A 16,912-nucleotide genomic window follows, 5' to 3' on the forward strand; every position below is an offset into this window, starting at 1 on the left:
CTAGAGCTGTTCCTTGTTCTGTTCCCTTCCCATCCCAGCACAGGCATGTTCTTCCTCCCCAGGGAGAAGCCATTACTGGCACCATCCTTCCCCCATAAACAGCTCCCTTGGAATTCCAGTAGTTCCCCTGGGAAGCCTGAGGCTGTACCCCAGCAGCAGCCCTGCCTCACTCCCTCATCTCCAGTTCAGAAGGGAGACTGCTTTCCTCTTGCATAAACCAGCAATACCTTCAGGTCCAAAGAAAGCTCCACACTGAGCACAGAAGAAATGTTCAGGGTGCCATGTCCTGTCCAAAGCCGTCACCACTTTCTGTTCAGAAGAAAACACAAAGTGCAGGCCATGTAAATTATAGCTTCAGCTTGGAGGTGAGTAAGGGGGACTGGAGGAAGGGGAGAACACAGGAATATTGGTGCTGACAAGAGCAAGCACTAAAACAGACTGTCCTTGAGAGAGCAGAGTCAATTCACCCCTGCCTCTGGCTCATTCAGACTTTCCCACTGCACATTTTTTTTTACCCTAAAAGGATCTTAAGCACTGCTTCCTCCCTTACACAGGGCCCCATCCAGTCCTCAGGATTAGCACTGGTGCCTGTTACCACAGGCTACCGACAAAAGCTGAGGAATCATTACCAGAGTGACAGAGCAATGTGGGGTTCTGAAGGACAATCAGCAAAGGTAAGAGGGACCAACTCCACTCACTAGTGTAAGAATCTGACTGTGCCAAGTTGTTTCCCTTTCAAAGCAAAGACAAAACAAATCCCTGAACAAAATCTTCCACCCAGAATACATGGGTGAAGTGGAATTTTAACACCTAGGCCTGCAGCAACTTGTCAGCACTGTGACTCCCCTGAAGAACTCACATCAAGGATGGGCCCGTTGCAGTAGTAGCAGCGAGGAGAGAAGAGGTTGTGATAGTCCTTCTCGCAGTAGGGCTGCCCGTCCCGCTCAAAGAAGTTCCGAGAGCCGATCTCCTCCTGGCAGTGGGTGCAGACAAAGTGCTCAGGGTGCCAGGTTTTCCCCATGGCTGTAACTACCTGTTGGGAAGACAGATTATGGAGGACAACTCTATCTCTCCCTCCCTTAGACCACATGACTAAACACCAGCTGGAGGTCAGCAAGAATGACAAGTTCTACTACTCGAGTGAGCCCTGGACTGGGGTAGCATGAAAACTGAATTACCTATCATCTCAGGAGAGGGCAGTCCCTCAGGGGCAGGGTAGAGGTCACTGGAGGAGCTTACAGCGTACCTAGCCAGTGGATAAATAGAGTACTTCAGTTTCTCCAGCATCTCCAGTGTCTCCAGCCTCACGAAAAAGCCCTCCCCGTTACTCCCAGCTGCAGCCCAAGGTTCAGCAATGAGGCAGCACCTTCAACTCACCTGCCCAGCAATAGGCTTCTTGCAGGCTCCACAGACACCTTTGGCAACTGTAGCTACACCCAGTTTATTCAGGTCAGACTGAAGACTTCCCAGCATGGTATCCAGCTGACTGCCAGGCTTGGAGGTGGTGGATGGAGGGGAGCTGCTCCCAGCTTTTCCCTGTGCCATGAACTGCAGGTAGAGAAAACAAATACTGTAAGGTGAATGCTGCTATGCTTATCAGATAAATGCCTGCTGCTGCTGCCAGTGACTCCTCTGCAGAGACAGAAAGGAGTCAGCTATGCTCTCTGAAGAAGCTGGTGGGAGCCAGGATCAAGTACACATGCAGAGACATGCAGAGAACTAAGATATGTAACAGCAGAGCTGTGAACTGAGGATTTGATTTTCTTTCACTGCACATAGAGCAGAAGTCACCAGCACATCCCCGGCACTCAGTACAGTGCTCTCTAAGCCTCTGCCAAATATCTCCCTTTACCTCATCAGTTCCTGGCCAGCTGACAAAGCAGACGCCATCCAGAGGGCCCCTTCTCCTTGACCTCTCTCCATTCCTTTGCTCTTGCTCTCAGTTCTCTTTCCTCTCTGATAGAGATGCTCTTCTCTCCCTCGTCTCACCTCCCTTTCAACTAGAAAATCTTCTCCCTTTGCACCAGCTTCTGCACATCTGCTTGTCAAGTCTCTCTCCCTCCCAGGTGGTTCTCACCCCATGCCTGAGCTAAGCTCCTGGAAGCAGGAAGGAAGTAACTCCCTCCCAGCTGGCTGCTGTTTACCTACAGAGAGGGCAGTGCATCCCCAGCAGACAGGCTGCCACGTGTATTGTAGTTAGAAATGCACCGGTGGGGGAGAAGGGGATTTGGATATTTTGTCTCAGAGGCTGTTTCTGAAATTCACACCACCACAGCACACATGCTCGGAAAGGCTTCCCAGAGTAGGGGAGAAATGTTTTACTGAGGTTCCTAACTTGTAAACAAAGCATATGCTCTCCTTGGCTACCACAGCCTCCTCTGCAGACAAACCCCAGCAAGGAAATAAAGATTATTTTAGCTGACCTGGCACTGCCACAGCTACTGTCAGGTTTAAGGACACACAAAGAAGTTGGGTTTAGATCACGTTTTCTTTTACTAAGAGAGTAAATTAAAACAGGCAAAATCTACACCTGTGAACAACCCACTAGCCTGCTGCCAGCATAGCCAAAGGAGCAGGGACATGCTGAAGTGCTCCAAGCCTTGGCAGACCCTGCCCTTCCAGCCACAGGAGGAGCTCTATTCCCTGTCCTGCAGCTGCTTGTCCTTGCAGTTAACCAGTTCACTCAATAACAAATCCTGGTTTCTGCTCATTTGTATAAACATTCTCATGACATACATGAATGTAGCTGCTCTTACACACACATCCACGCACTCCCCAGCCTTGCCTCACATGCAGCGTGACTCCCAATGGATCCTAACACACAGCTTTTCCTCCCATAACTTGGAACCTCTCCTAGTCCAGCAGCACAGAGCAGCCTCATAATACCCCAGTGTCCTCAGCCTAAAACAAACCCTTCACCACACAACACACATTTGCTACTAAAAACTGTGTCAGTGACTGTCTCCAAAGCACACACACCTGCAAGTATACACTCACAGAGGGAGACAACAGGTCTTTGGAGACAAAGCCTGTCCAGAGCCTCAGGGTAAAGCCCAGGCTTCCTGCAGGGTGCAGCAGGAGGAAAAGGGAATCACAGCTTCTCTTGCTCTAGCCAGGGGTCATGGCCACACAGGGCAGGCACAGATGCCACACACAAGTGATAAATACCATCCGGGAAGAAAGGAGATGAGATGAATTCAACACGTAGCAACAGTGCACTTGACCCTTGTAGTGACCTGGAGGGACCACACACTCCTGCCAGTCATGGCTGACCCCAGAGCAGGCACAAATACCTGTGCACACCTCCATTTCCAGCTGGCCCAGCCATCCAGCCCGACTGACAGCTCACAAATGAGCCCTCACCAGAAAGAGTTTTGTTTCCACCTCCTGTACCCAACGCATGCTGTTTGTAGGGGACACTCAACACATCATCCTCTTAAACTGATCATGCAAAGGCCCTTCAAATTCCCACCCTTCACCCATGAGATTTGCTATCACCCAAGTTCAGAAAGGAGCTCTGTGAGTAGCAAACCATGCAATACAGGATATTATCCACACTAACAGTGCTGGGAGCTCCAGGAGCAGATCCCAGCACACTCATCAACCAGAAGAGCACACACCATGCTGAAGAAACAGAAAGGGGATCCTGCCTTGTCAGGGGCTGTGGGGCCCCAGGGTGCAGGAGCAGCCAACAGACTGGCACTGTGGACGAGGGGAGGAGCAGAGGTCACCTGGAAAGTACAACAGGTCAAGATGCAGAGGTGTTTCCTTGCTCACTGCTTGACAGCTGCCTGTACACTAACACTGCACTGCTCATACAGTAAAAAAACCCACCACCACCCTGGAGCTACAGCCTTTCCCTGGCAGGAGATGCAGAACCCAGGTCTTGACCATGCCATCCTCTCCCCCAAATCCACTCGTACAGTGGACACCTGCCTAAAAGGGCAAACATAGGAAGGATTGCTGAGCTGCTCCTTCCAAATATGCATGCTCTGCCATGTTTTAGTCCCCCCACTTCAGAGAGATTGTGGCAGGGAGAACTGCAGGCTGTGTTTGAGAGTTACCTTCTTAATCTCAGAGGGAAGTAAGAGTCCCTGCTGCACAAAGTGATTGTCAGGATACATAAGACCCACATATCCCAGCAACTTATTCCACAGACATGTACTGTGCAGCACTACAGCTGGGATTAGATATTCTCCATGAGTCCCCTCTCCCATCCAGCAGTTCATACCAGCCTTTACCTAACACTGTATCTACCAAACTGTCGAATTGAAAACAGTAGTCAGATTAGAAAATACTGCTAAAAACAAAGAACAGAGAAGCCTGCCTGCATTTCTGGGAAGGAAGCTTCATCTTCAGTCTGACAGCCAACAGAGACAACTGCCTTGGTGCTAGGGGTCCAGGTCTGGGGAGAACAGCAATGTTTGGGATCTTCATTAGGAGGGGTGCCCACAACAGAAACCTCATGATAATCATTATCAGAAGCTTCCCACTGGAAGAAAGGCTGGGGAGCCAAGCTGAAGGAAGAGGAAGAGACTGGACTAGGAGCTGGGACAGATGACACATGGGAAGGCTGAGGTGGGAGTGAGAGAAGAGATGCAGGGCCAGAGGCAGGAGAAGGAGCAGCATTAGCAGGGACTATCTTTGCAGCTTCTTTGGAAGGCTGGAGCTGGGAAGAGGCTGGCACAGAGATTGTCCTCCTGGGGAGGAGTGGGGATTCTGGAGGAAAAACCACCTAGAAAGACACGGAGGAAGAAGAAAGGTGAATAAATCCAAAGAGGAACTAACAAGCAATTCCTTTAACAGGAAGCCTGGCTGCTACCAGTACGTTTATCTAAGGGGGAAAAGCAGCAAGAAAGAGAAAGGAACTAGAAAAGGTGTTGTTCACTGTAGCTTAAGGAAGAGCACCATCTTACTCATCCCCAGAAAGCCCTGCACAGGTGCAGCACTGGACAAAACAAAGCACACCTCTGTGTCAGGCTTCTCAGAGCGTTTTAAAAATAATCCCCACATGAATATTTGAGATGTGATAACAGCAGACTGCATCAACAGATAACATCAGCAGTCCCCTCAGATCCCTCTCCAGTTCTTAAACATCCAGAACTAGGACCCTATGCTGATTTCCCTCTCAGGCCAGACACAGGTGAATAGAAAGAGTTAGTTCTTCATTTTGTGTTGTTTAGGATGCTCAGAAACTCAGTCTGGACCTCTACACAATGCTGTCTGGACAGAGGGACGTGCTGGAATTTCCCAGTGCGTGTGACCCTGCTTTCTACCTTCTCTACTTGCTGTTCAACGCTCTGCTCTTCCCCCCGGGGCCTGGCAGTGACAATGACCCCCTCTGTCAGCCAGGCATCCTGGCTTTGCCATTCCTCCTGCTCCTGGGAATCGAGGCCCAGTTTGTCCTGAAGCTCCTCAATCAAGCGATCTTGGGACTCAGTCTTGTGGAATATGGCAGGACCTAGTTTACGCCTTGGAGAGAGGTCCCGAGACATTGGATGCACATTCGCAGTCTCTTTTGTCCTCTTGATTAAAGATTTAATCTAAATGACAAAAGCAATAGTATCAGCAGAGAAGAGCAATGTCAGAGCAAGCCCCAAGATGCAACAGCACAAACTCAAAGACATTAGTGACAATTGTGAGCAGGAAGAGTGATGGCATTTATTCCACAATGCCAAAATTCTTCTTGGCACAGCCCAGAACAGTGACTCAGTGCAAGGAAAAACCCTGTAAGGATAATCACAGCAGCCAAAAATAACTGTCTAGAAAAGGAAGGGAAAGATTAACCAGCGGGAAGCCAAGATAGGAGGTGCAGCATGAGCTCTCCACTGAGCATTACAGAAACCTCAGCATCACAAGGACACAGAGCTGCCTCCCTGTGCTTGTCCTTGACAGGCACAAGGCTCTTGGTCAGAGATATCTGGTGCACAAAGTGTACTTCCAGCATGGAAAGGAACACTAACAGCTTCAGTAATGAGACCTAAAAAGGAAAGCAGAGCAGAGGAGCTGTCATCCCAAGCAGTAGCATGAAACAGCCCTTTCAGCTTTTTGGAGGTCTCTGTGGACCGAGCCATACCCCAGTTAGGGAATAAAAGCGCACTTCACAAGGAAGTCCCTACAAACTGCCATGTTCTGTGCTTCTGAACCACATGCAGGAGAGACCATGAGATAAAGCCAGAGGCTGTGAAGCCCTGTGACATGCAGCTGTCAGTGACACCGCTCAGAGCTCGTGCTGTTAGTGGGTGACACACTCACTGCACACACACACTGTTAGTGTGCTGGCACAACAGTCCTGGCTAGGACTCGCCCTACTCCTACATTCACTCAGAGCCTGCCTGGCCTGATGCAGAAATCCTCTCAATGGGTGGTTTGGAGACACATGGCAGATCCCATTCAGTCTTCCCAAAGTTTTCAGGAGATTCTGGAGTGACTGCAGAGCTTCTGAACTGCTCATTTTCCTGGTCTCCTTTGGCCTTGTTCATGTTAGCAGTACCTGCCTTCCTAAGAGCTCTGTCTCTGCCCTGCCTCTTCTTGCCCAGATCAGGACAGTGGTGTACCTCGGTTTCATGTGGCACTTGAGCCTTTAGCTCCTGTCCTTGCTCCTCTACAAAGCCCAACTGGTTTTTAGTGTCTGGGAAGACATCCCACCGATCCAGGGCAACAATAGAAGGTTCATTAACAGAATCCAAAACATTGTCATTCTTTGCATGCACCTCTGGTACATGTGCAGGCAGCTCCAGGGGCCACAGCTCATCTAAAGCTGTTTCCACACATCTGCCCTGGGAGGAAAGAGCTGAGTTGTCCCTGAGTGCTCCCTGCTGATGCAGTTCCTTGGGTAGCTGCCCCTTCAAAGTATTTGAAATGGGTACACTTGAGATTTTGGGGTCAGTTCTCTGCTCCTTCTTCTCAGTCTCTTTTGCCACATCATACCCTAAGCCCCGTGCCTCCACATCAGCAGATCTACAGAGAAGCTCCGCACTGGAAACTGGTGTAACCTGGGAAGTATTTCTGGAAGAGTCAGGCTTTCTGTTCAGCTGAACTAAGCTGGCAGAGGCCACCTGCTCCCCACGAGTAGCATAACCAGAGGAGCTCCGTGGTGGGGGCACAGGGACAGCTTGTGCTAAACGGGGCACAGGTGGAGGGGCAGCAGGTAGAACTGCAGTGCCACTGCCTTCATCAATGCAGGGCTCTGCTAAGGGGACAGATGTTGGCACTGTCATGTTCCCACTGTGACTTGCAGAAGGGTGTTTGGAATGGGACAGCACTGTTAAATTGTGAGGAGTGCTGCTGGAATCTGCATTTGCTGAACTGGGAACCGGTTCTAGGGAAGATTCAGAAATCGGAGACATAGTGGAACTAGTCTGCAAAAAAAGAGATAGAAGGCATAAGGAGAGAAAAAGATAATTACAGAGATAAGGAAAAGGAAAAAAAAGCACAGAATTAAGCATTATAAGAATCCTTAATAAGAATATACTTAATATGACTTTCAAATCAAAAAGCCACATTGACCCAAATCCTCACTTGCAAGAGTAAGGAAGAAAAATGAAACACCAAGGAGCAGAACCAGTACGACACTGTACAGATCTTCACAAGTTCTGCAGCCACTGGGATCCTTTTCCTGGGCCCTCCTCCATGACAGCTCAGTGTTCACCTGCAGCTATGATGGGGGCATGGTATGGCCACTGCCACTGCTGGGAAGCCAGCTCCAAACCCGGGAGTGTCTCGACTGCGAATAAAGGTCACATTAACTTACTCACAGTCAGACATGTAAATTTTATATTCCAAAGCTGCAAAAAATTCAATCAATGAAGAGAACAAAGCATGACATTTTCTTCTTGATACACTAATAAAATGCTCCAGTTGGCGGAGTTCATGGCAGTGAAAACAAAGCTTCAGGGCATCCACAGCAAGAGCAGATGACATGGGCTTTGTTCTATTCACATCACTAATCTCACCTTGGAAGTGACACACACAGAATCTATACAAGCCTGTCAGTCATTCCATGCCTTTGTGAGCATTGCTTAGGTGGCAGATTAGCCTCTTCCCCTTAGGCCAAACTCTCCACACTGACATTGTAATAAAATCAGTATTAATTTTGATCCAAAATACATTCTAAAAAGAGCAACTAATACAGAGATTTTGGTTTTCCTTGACTTACAAGGAAACAAACCTTTAGAAACAAAGGTTCATTGTCCCTTCTTTCCCCACTTCCAGTAGTTCCTGACTAAACTCTAGGAGACAAAGTGGTACTACTTCTTTTTCTTAGAAAGGGAGACTCAGAACAGTCACTTAGACAAGCTCAGACAGCAGGTCAACCTAAGACCAAGACTGTGCCTTTTAAAAATCCACAGAGGATTTCCAAATCCAAGGGCTATCAAGATCTGCTCTGACTCTTAGCCATATTTTCCAGAGAAGCCTAAAGAGGTCAGATGCCTATGTTCTGAGGTGGAGGGGCACAGAACTTCCTAAGCTCCACATATGCTACCTCAGTCTCCACTTACCTGAGTTACTTATCATGAAAAAAATGATATCATTAACCAGAACATGCACAAAACCTGTCAGTAAATGGAAGAATAACAACCTTCAGTTGACCTGAGCTCCTGCCATGCTGAGGGGCCAGGAGCTGGCACACACACACACACACACACGCAAAGTCACACCAGTAGTGCTACAAGGAGACTGTTCTCAGAAAGGAAAGAGCAATAAGAGACCAAATTTCATTACAGATTGCTCTTCCTCTTGAGTAGCAGAGCCAGGCTACTGTGACCACAGTCACAGATGAGAGGAAAATGACTACCAGGTATATTAAAATGAGAGAATTTCTCAACAGTGCCCTCTCCCCATATTTTGCCTAAGCTGGGTACACCTGTAAAAGTAACCTGGTTTGATGCTGTGCTTCACACTTGGTTTCCAGACTTCCTAAAATGAAGTCAGTCATTTTCAAGGCAAGAGTGAAGTTTTGCTCAAACGTATCTTCAACATACTGAAACCATAGTAATTCCAAAATAAGAGCAATGGGTGAGCACTCAGCAGTAACAGAACAGTTAACTGCAAGCATCCAGCTATGCAGCAAGCAGGCATCACATTACATAGAAATGGCAGAGGGTAAAAAAACAAGTGCATTAAGTAATCTCAGTGCTTGATGACTGATGAACCAGATAACCAAAATCAAATGGATTCTGTAAGCAAAAAGAAGGGGCAACTAATTAGGGTGAGCAAAATACGACACAAGGGTCATGTATCATCACCTTTTACTCTGGGGTGCAAGGCAAATCAAGCACCAGTGCCCTCCACTCCTCCCACCCCCATTCACTGCAAATTCTACCAACTCCAACTAATTACACGTCATATTTGGGGTTTTCATCCTATTTCCTGCAGTCACACACAGGTCTGATACTCGAACAGAAGCCTTTCATTTTCCACCTTCACAAGGACTCCCCTTGTGAAGAGTCCTGGTACAGACTAGAATACATTTTTACAGCCAAGTTAACACCCAGGTGGCACAAACAGAAGAGGTATAACCAAACAGAAAGGACTGAAGGGAAAATGAAGCAACCTGGAGGACAGGAAAAAGGGAAAGTAACTTAAAAACCATCAATGACATCATTAATAAAAGGGAAATGATCACAGGAGCCACATTCCTTGTGGTCCAGGAAGAATATTTAGGGACAGATGAGCTCAATGCATCACAAAAATATCAATGCTGTGCTTAATAAAGCCCAAATCTTAAAACCTTGCTGCATTTCAATTCAGGTCAAGTGAAAACTAAGCTAGGAAGGCAGGTGGTATATTAGTCACAGCAGATCATCTCTGTCATGCAGGTTTTACTGGAGATTCCAAAGCTTCTTCCCAAGAGTGCAAAGTACTGAAACACCCACACTTTAAAATGTCCTTCCCTGGATCTTGCCAAATAAATCTGTGCTGGGCAAGGTCATTCTCAGTTTCCAAGAGCTCACCTGGGAGCAAAGGCTGGAACCACACCCTGATCTTGTTTCCTGATAAAAGCAGCAGGGGCACAAGGCCACAGTGCTCAGCTCCCAGGCACAAGGAAGGAGCAGGGCAGGGAGTGCCAGAAGTACAAGTGGGAGCTCCCTCCAGCTTCACAACGCTGCAGTGTTTCAATCAGGCTGAACAGAGCTTGTGGCTATCCTGCACTATACCCTAACACCTCAGAAGGAGAAAAAAGGCAACACTAAGGTGTCAGTAGCTACAACTGACTAACACACACTGCAGTAAGTCTAGACAAAACACTGAGGAACTCCCACATTCTCACCGATTCATGTGCATGTGCCAGGAATGGCAGACTGAAATCCATTCCAGCAAGCACAAGGCAAGTGAAGCTTCTCAGAACACACGAGCTCAGTGCTGGGTTCTGAACACTTGTCTCAAATCTGGGTATTATACTGACCTCCATGGGACCCACCAGGCACAGAAAGAACAACAAACAGTAAAGCTGTCACTGCATGTTCTGTACCTCTCCTCACAAAACATTGCTCAGTTCTGGGTGCCCACTTAATGTCAGCTAGGAGGGGATGGAGTTCAGCACAGACAAGAAATCTCAAACATCCAGCAGAATCTTCCATACAGGGATAAAACAGAGTTAGGAATTGATTTAGGATTACAAAGCAGATATGTATGTAAAAAAGGCAAACCTAACAAAGAGATTAGCCAGTATATTTGCTTTCTCCACCTCTCTCAGAACAAATCTAAGTCAATAGTTCAGTAAAGACTACAAGCAAAGCAGCTGAAAGTAGAAAGTGAGAAATATTTTTCATTTTGCTATGACTATGGGTAAATGAAATCTCATGAAAACAAACTCTACAGTTCATCATCTAGTGCAGGAATGGTAACGTACCCATAAGATTAAAAAAAAAAATATTCAAGTACATACGCTGACACTGAATAGTATTTGCTGTCCTTTGCCCCCACAAGAAGCTCAAGCTTAAATCCCATTTTGAGGTGAGTAAGAGATGTTGTTTTAAGATAAAACCTTTGAAATCTCCTTCTGTCTGATGTAAAGGCTTCAGTGCTCACACCACATGCCTGGAATATAATTTCTCTTTGGAGAAAGCAGATCAAGGTAAAAACACGCTCCAAGAGAGGAGAGTCATCCCACAGAACAGAAGGGCCTGGTCTCTGTCAGTAAGCAGAGTGGTGTCCCATGCCTCTCTCCTTCTCATTAAGTTGTAGCACAGCAAAATAATTCACTCTGTAGTGAGCAGTAACAAAGCTCATTATCTATGGCAAGAGACAAACTGCAGAACTGAAAGAAAAACAGATCCCAGAACTGCCTTACCCTGCCAGTGATGAGAATGGATAGCAGTCAAGGACACCTACAGCACTACTCAGAATACACCACAGGAAGTTTATCCGAGCTAATGTGAGAGGTAAAAGAGGCATTCTGGAGACCAAACCAAGGTCAGCAAATGTGGTTAACAGGCAAGAGAGACTGGGGTGGGCAGGGACAAGATAAAGCATTGAGCTGTCATGACAGGGTACCTTGAAGTCAGAGAGAGATGCCATCAGCTCATCCAGCTCTCGTGTAGCTGAAGAAGCAGAAATTCGGGTCTGCTGCTGACTGGCGGTGACACGTTGGGGGCTGCTCACCTCGCCCTGGCTCACAGTGATTGCAGGCCTGGCCAGGGGGAAAAAATAAAGTAAAATTTTAAAAAGAGTATGTTTAAACCTGGGAGGGCACTCCTAGACTGGCAGTCCCACTGTTCCCCCAAGTAAGCAGAGCATGAGGAGTTTCGTCAGCACAGCTCAACCTAGCCCAGCTTCCCCAACATGTGCAGACCCTGCTTCATGTGTGCACACACATCCCATCTGCTAAGAAACACATAATGCCTGAACACTCATTTTGTCAGACAGGGGTATTTATGGTCAGCTGTAAACCTGAGCTTGAACAGTCCATCTCTTATGGATGACTTAGGCATTTTTCCATCCAGAAGCAGATTAAAAAGCACCAGCATCTTCATGCTGACCAGCATGCTTCACGCCTGACTTCTGACCCGTTAGACCAAGCCCATCTTCCATCTGGCACTCTCGTGCAGCAGCTGCCCCTACACTACAGTCACCACTCCCCCAGGAGCCCACCCCACCCCACCCAAGCCTGCAACCACCAAACCATGACTCACACTGGACTTGGCACGGAGCTCTCCAGCTCATCCAGCAGGCTCTCCACACTGGGACGCACATCTTCGATCCCACGGGCACCATTTCGCTTCGGTTTTTCTTTGGTTGGGGGTGCAGCCTTCCCTCCCCCTGAGCTGCTGCTCTCTGGGACAACATAGTGAGGGCCAGCCACGCTGGGCAGTGATGGGCTTCTGCCAGTCTCATCTGAAAAAAGGGGAGCAGAAAAGAGCCATTCAGAGCCCCTTACACACACACACACACTCATCACAGGCAAGTACAAAACATTGTCCAGACATCTTGTGGAACACCCATCTTCAAGGACATGAAAAACTTAACAGTGCAAGGGCCTGAGCAATCTAAACTAACTTCAAAACTTTAGTGAGAGGCAGTTTAGAAGTTGGCCTTGCTTTAAGCATGGTGCTGCAGCTCAGACCTCAAGAGATCCCACCCTTACTAAATGAATCTTTGATTAAAGGCTGGAGGGGTCTCCCTCACTAAGGATGTTGGAAAGAAAAAGCAAGTTATTATTCTGAGAATAAAATTATCCACTCATTCCAAATATCTTCCTATTCCTTACCTGCTGTGAAGCCACTGGCAGGAGTATGTTGAACAGCATTCAGTTCCAGAAGGAGTCTGTCTAGTTCTGAGAGGTTGCTGCCCAGAGAAGAGCTGGTCATTGTGGGAGATGGTTCTGCAGACTTCTGCTTGTTTGGAAAACTGAAGATAAAAGGGAAATATGAAATTCTGCATCAAGATACAGCAGAAGAATGGAAGGAAACTCATTAGGTTTTCAAAGTTTACACATGTGCTGTGGTCTTTTCAGGCTGATGCTTTTAGCTCCGGGGGTAAAGAAGACACGTGCTTGTGACACAATTAAACACAGCCACTGCTATTCTTGTAAATTACAAAAATAGCATTGATGGACAGGGCCTCTGATTTTAGGACTATGGGCTGCCCAGCCCTATAGGAAAGAGTTACCTGTCTGTAGATCCAAAATGCACAGAACAGCAGCAGAACCATTAGCTCACATATGGGAAAATGACTTGTTTCTGCTGACTCTACACCAAGAAGCTCCTCCCTGAGTGAGGGAATGCAGGGCTAGCACAGACTGGAGAGAGGGGCAAAGCACAAACCTCAGCTTAGTAGCAGAAAGTGACAAGCAGTAGGATATGTCATAACCTCTTCCAACACTCAAGGTCTCCCTAAGTCCTCACACCTTTAATTTGGGGAATTCTAATCAATTTATAAGAAAGTAACTTGTTATTATTTTCTACTGTGTTAAATACACATGCATGTATAAAGCACTGGCTGTAATTACTGCTAGTCTTATACTGGTGATATAATTCACCACACAGAACTGCAAACTGTTCCAAAGCAGAACTCATATCAATGCAATGACTTTTATAGCAGTTACACTTTAGTAACAGTCTTTACATTGTCACTAGCACGAACATTTTTGCTCCTGGTTTTACAAATGAAGAAAAAGCTTTTAATGTTCTAGAGGTTCTTATTTTATCAAGAAGTTACTTTCCAAATCCAAAATGGCAATTTCTGCCTTGTGCACAGGACCCCATTATGCTCAAAAAGTTAGTACCTAGCAGGTTAAGGATTCTGATATCTGTAATACCAGTGACAATTATGAGTTCCATAAGGGAAGTTATCCTTCTCTTCAGGTTGAAAAACAAAATCTACAACTTCAATCTGAGGAGAACATATTCACACCAAACCAACACACGAGACACAATTCACACCAGAACCAAGCCATTTCAGACCCTTGTTCAAGAGGACTTATGGCTCTAATTTCCTTCATTTCATACTAACTGCATGCAGTCATCTGAAAAAATTCCAATTACCATATCCATTGGGCCATCTCTGGCTAGGCTGCCCAGAGAGGGGCTGAGCTCTACCCAGAATTAGTTCTGGTTGGAAACAACTTCCTGCTCAGCAGAAAGAGCTGGCATGGTTAGATTATGACTCCAGAGAAACACCAGTCTCCAAAGTGTAAAAAGTGCCCAGGATGAGTTTCTGACAGCCTCTGCATCACTGATCCCTATGCAACAGAAAGGTCTGTCCTGCTGTGCATGCTGCTCCTCCAACCCCTCAGTGTGAGAGCAGCTGCCTGTACAAGTGTCAACTTGTTATCTATCTATCACCTACTGAGATTTAAGAAGTTTTAAGAAGCATGAATTCACCTGAAAACTCTGCACATCCCTCCAGGCCACAAGTACTGCGTTCCCAGAGAAAAATAACCCAAAGGCCATCCACCTCCTGAAGAACTTCTGTGCTGTTTAACAGGGGGGTGGATTTGTCACTTGTGTCTGGATCATATCCTTCACAACACAATCCAGATCCTGCTGTGTCTGATGGATCCTTAACCTCCTGCAGCTGAGCAAGCCAAAGGGCCAGGTCAAAGTTTGAAGTGAGTATGAAAGTTAGAGTGGCATGTTAGAAAAGAGGCAATCAAAACTGACACAAAGCAATGTAACACACGGGGAGCAGTGTTTGTTTCCACTTATAGAAGGCAACTTGACCCTCAGCAGGCTCAAGTTGTGAGTCAGGCTTGTCTCTTGAAAAGGACAGGATACCTGTACACGTGTTCCTCTTCACTGGCACGGGGAGTAGGAGAGCTGAGCCCGTCTCTAGGAATGGAGGCACTGGAGCTTTTGGTAGTAGAGCTGTATATAGGAGACTGGGACTGAGGCTGTGGAAACAAGATTTGCGTTGGAAAGAGAATACAAAACAAGTATGTACACTACTGCATTGCAAACCCATGCATTGACAGGGCAGAACAAAAAAAATCTGCTCTTTAGTCAAGCCAGTCTCTATCAGGTGAGCTACACCAGAAACAACAGTTTTCCCCTTATTTCAGGCCTGCCTGTGAGTCACAGCTTTGTGCTGGAAACCCCCAGTCTGCTTCCACAGGCTCAAGACAGATGACTAACACTAATCTCATCACACCACCATTTTGTCAGCACAATGACGATGGTTTTCAAATTCTTTTCTGCCACTTGTTCCAATCAGTTAGTTCTAATAAAAACTCCCACCTCCCCCCATTCCCTGCTCTGTTCATAGCCAAATTCATTCTCATTTCTCCCTATTCCCTCCTCCTTTCCCCAGAGATCCTGGCCCCACAAAACAAGCACCCTCCCACCTGCACACACCCACTCACCTGCTGGTGGCCGTATCTGGGGGTGTTGGGCTGCCACTGCTCTGCGGGGTCAATCACGGTGCCATTCAGGGCCTCGCTGGACGGTGGCGGGGGCACCGGGGGTGGCACAGCAATCTCCTGGTACGTGTGGTTTCCAGTGGGGTAGGAGTAAGGAGTTTCCTCTGTGAGGAATACTGGTCGTTTGGAGATGTGTGAGGTGGTGGATTCCAGGTCTGCCAGTAAGGCGTCTGCAGGAAAGCAAAAAAAAAAAAAAAAAAAAAACCAAAAAAAAAGGTAAAAGCCTGGACTAGCTTTGTCTCTTTCTTTTCATTCAATGTATCTGTATCAAAAGTTTTTTTGGGAGGACTTTTCATCTAGGGTAATCTACCAAATGCCCTGAAAAACACTACTGCTGCTCAGGAATGAACGAGTTAATCAAACTTCTACTACAAAGAAAACACCAAGATGTAACAAAGCAGCCAGAAAAGCCGTGTCAGTCTCAGATTTTTGCCTTAACTGGAAAAACACCCAACAGCAAGAACCCGTAGGCTCACTGCACCCTGCAGAAGTGCAACCTAGGCAAGCCCGTCCAGAGATCTACTCCAACAGGATATTGACACAGACTAATTACAGGTCCCACATCATCACAGAGTCATTTACTGTGGCCGCAGGCACCGCTTTCTGCAGGAAACAGGATCTCAGGAGGTGTTTTCTCCGGAGTCCAAAGTAGTGGAAGAAGCATAAAAGGTTCAGATCAGTCCATCAGTGCAGCAGGAGGATGTATTTCAGTTCTAATGAAAATCCCTCTCAGTACATCATACAAACAGTTAACAAGTTTCCAGAGGCTGCCAGGTAAACGCCATTTCTTCTGGAAACAATTCTTAACTAGATGGGTGGAGACTGCTCACAAATTCCTCAAGAGAAGGAAAACTTCTACCAGCTAGGAACACTGTCACTCATGCCAGGCAGAGGACTCACATCACACAGTTCAAGCTGTCAAAAATCTTACAACCCGGTCAGAGATTAGGCATAAAAACACATTCCCCGCTTTCTGGACTTCTCCCTGCAAATGTATCCTCTGCCCATTCCCAATCCTGCACTCCTCTGGGGTGACTCAAAGGCAAATCCCGACCTGTTGGACCTCCCAGCCTGCGTACCCACCCTGCAGAGCCCATTGCAGTCCCTGCAGGGGGAACTCCAGTGAGTGCCTGCAGGTCTGTGCTGCGCTCACTTTCCAAAGAAAACCTCCCTGGCATCGTGCCCAGCTTTCCACCGGGGCAGCAGCACCAGTGCACACCTCTGCAAGGCTGCTAGAGAGGAGTCAGTTCACTGGAGACACTGGCACTCTTCATGTAACTGAGCCAGGACACACCTGGCAGGTCCCTCTGGAGATGTGGAATTCAGCCAGGAAACAGAAATTCACCTTCAGCCGAATTAGGAGGGGACACTCTGTGAATGCTCCTGGATCTCCTGTCCCCCTGCACTGCCCTCAGAGGCTCAGCAGGTCCCGCACGCTGTGGGTACTTGACGCTCAGGTCTGGGGCACAGGGGCTCAGCCTGAGGGTGGCCACCCTGCAGTGTCCCCCCCGGGTCACAAGGAGCTGGAGCTGTCTGGTGGCACCAGAATAG

At 47.4% G+C, this 16,912-nt stretch overlaps 1 protein-coding gene across 2 annotated transcripts in view; it reads right to left on the reverse strand.

Moving 5' to 3' along the window:
• PXN (paxillin) overlaps positions 1-16,912 on the reverse strand; it is a 47,816-nt gene that overhangs the window by 5,533 nt on the left and 25,371 nt on the right. For both annotated transcript variants that reach the window (XM_033075983.2, XM_033075984.1), the window contains exons 2-9: positions 15,305-15,531; positions 14,721-14,836; positions 12,713-12,852; positions 12,138-12,339; positions 11,500-11,635; positions 1,378-1,548; positions 860-1,033; positions 228-309 (exon numbers count right to left, since the gene is read on the reverse strand). In XM_033075983.2, the coding sequence (XP_032931874.1) occupies positions 228-309; positions 860-1,033; positions 1,378-1,548; positions 11,500-11,635; positions 12,138-12,339; positions 12,713-12,852; positions 14,721-14,836; positions 15,305-15,531 (1,248 nt within the window). The remainder of the gene's footprint in view (positions 1-227; positions 310-859; positions 1,034-1,377; positions 1,549-11,499; positions 11,636-12,137; positions 12,340-12,712; positions 12,853-14,720; positions 14,837-15,304; positions 15,532-16,912) is intronic.

The sequence above is a fragment of the Catharus ustulatus genome, chromosome 18 (assembly GCF_009819885.2).
Source record: "Catharus ustulatus isolate bCatUst1 chromosome 18, bCatUst1.pri.v2, whole genome shotgun sequence".
NCBI lineage: Eukaryota > Metazoa > Chordata > Aves > Passeriformes > Turdidae > Catharus > Catharus ustulatus.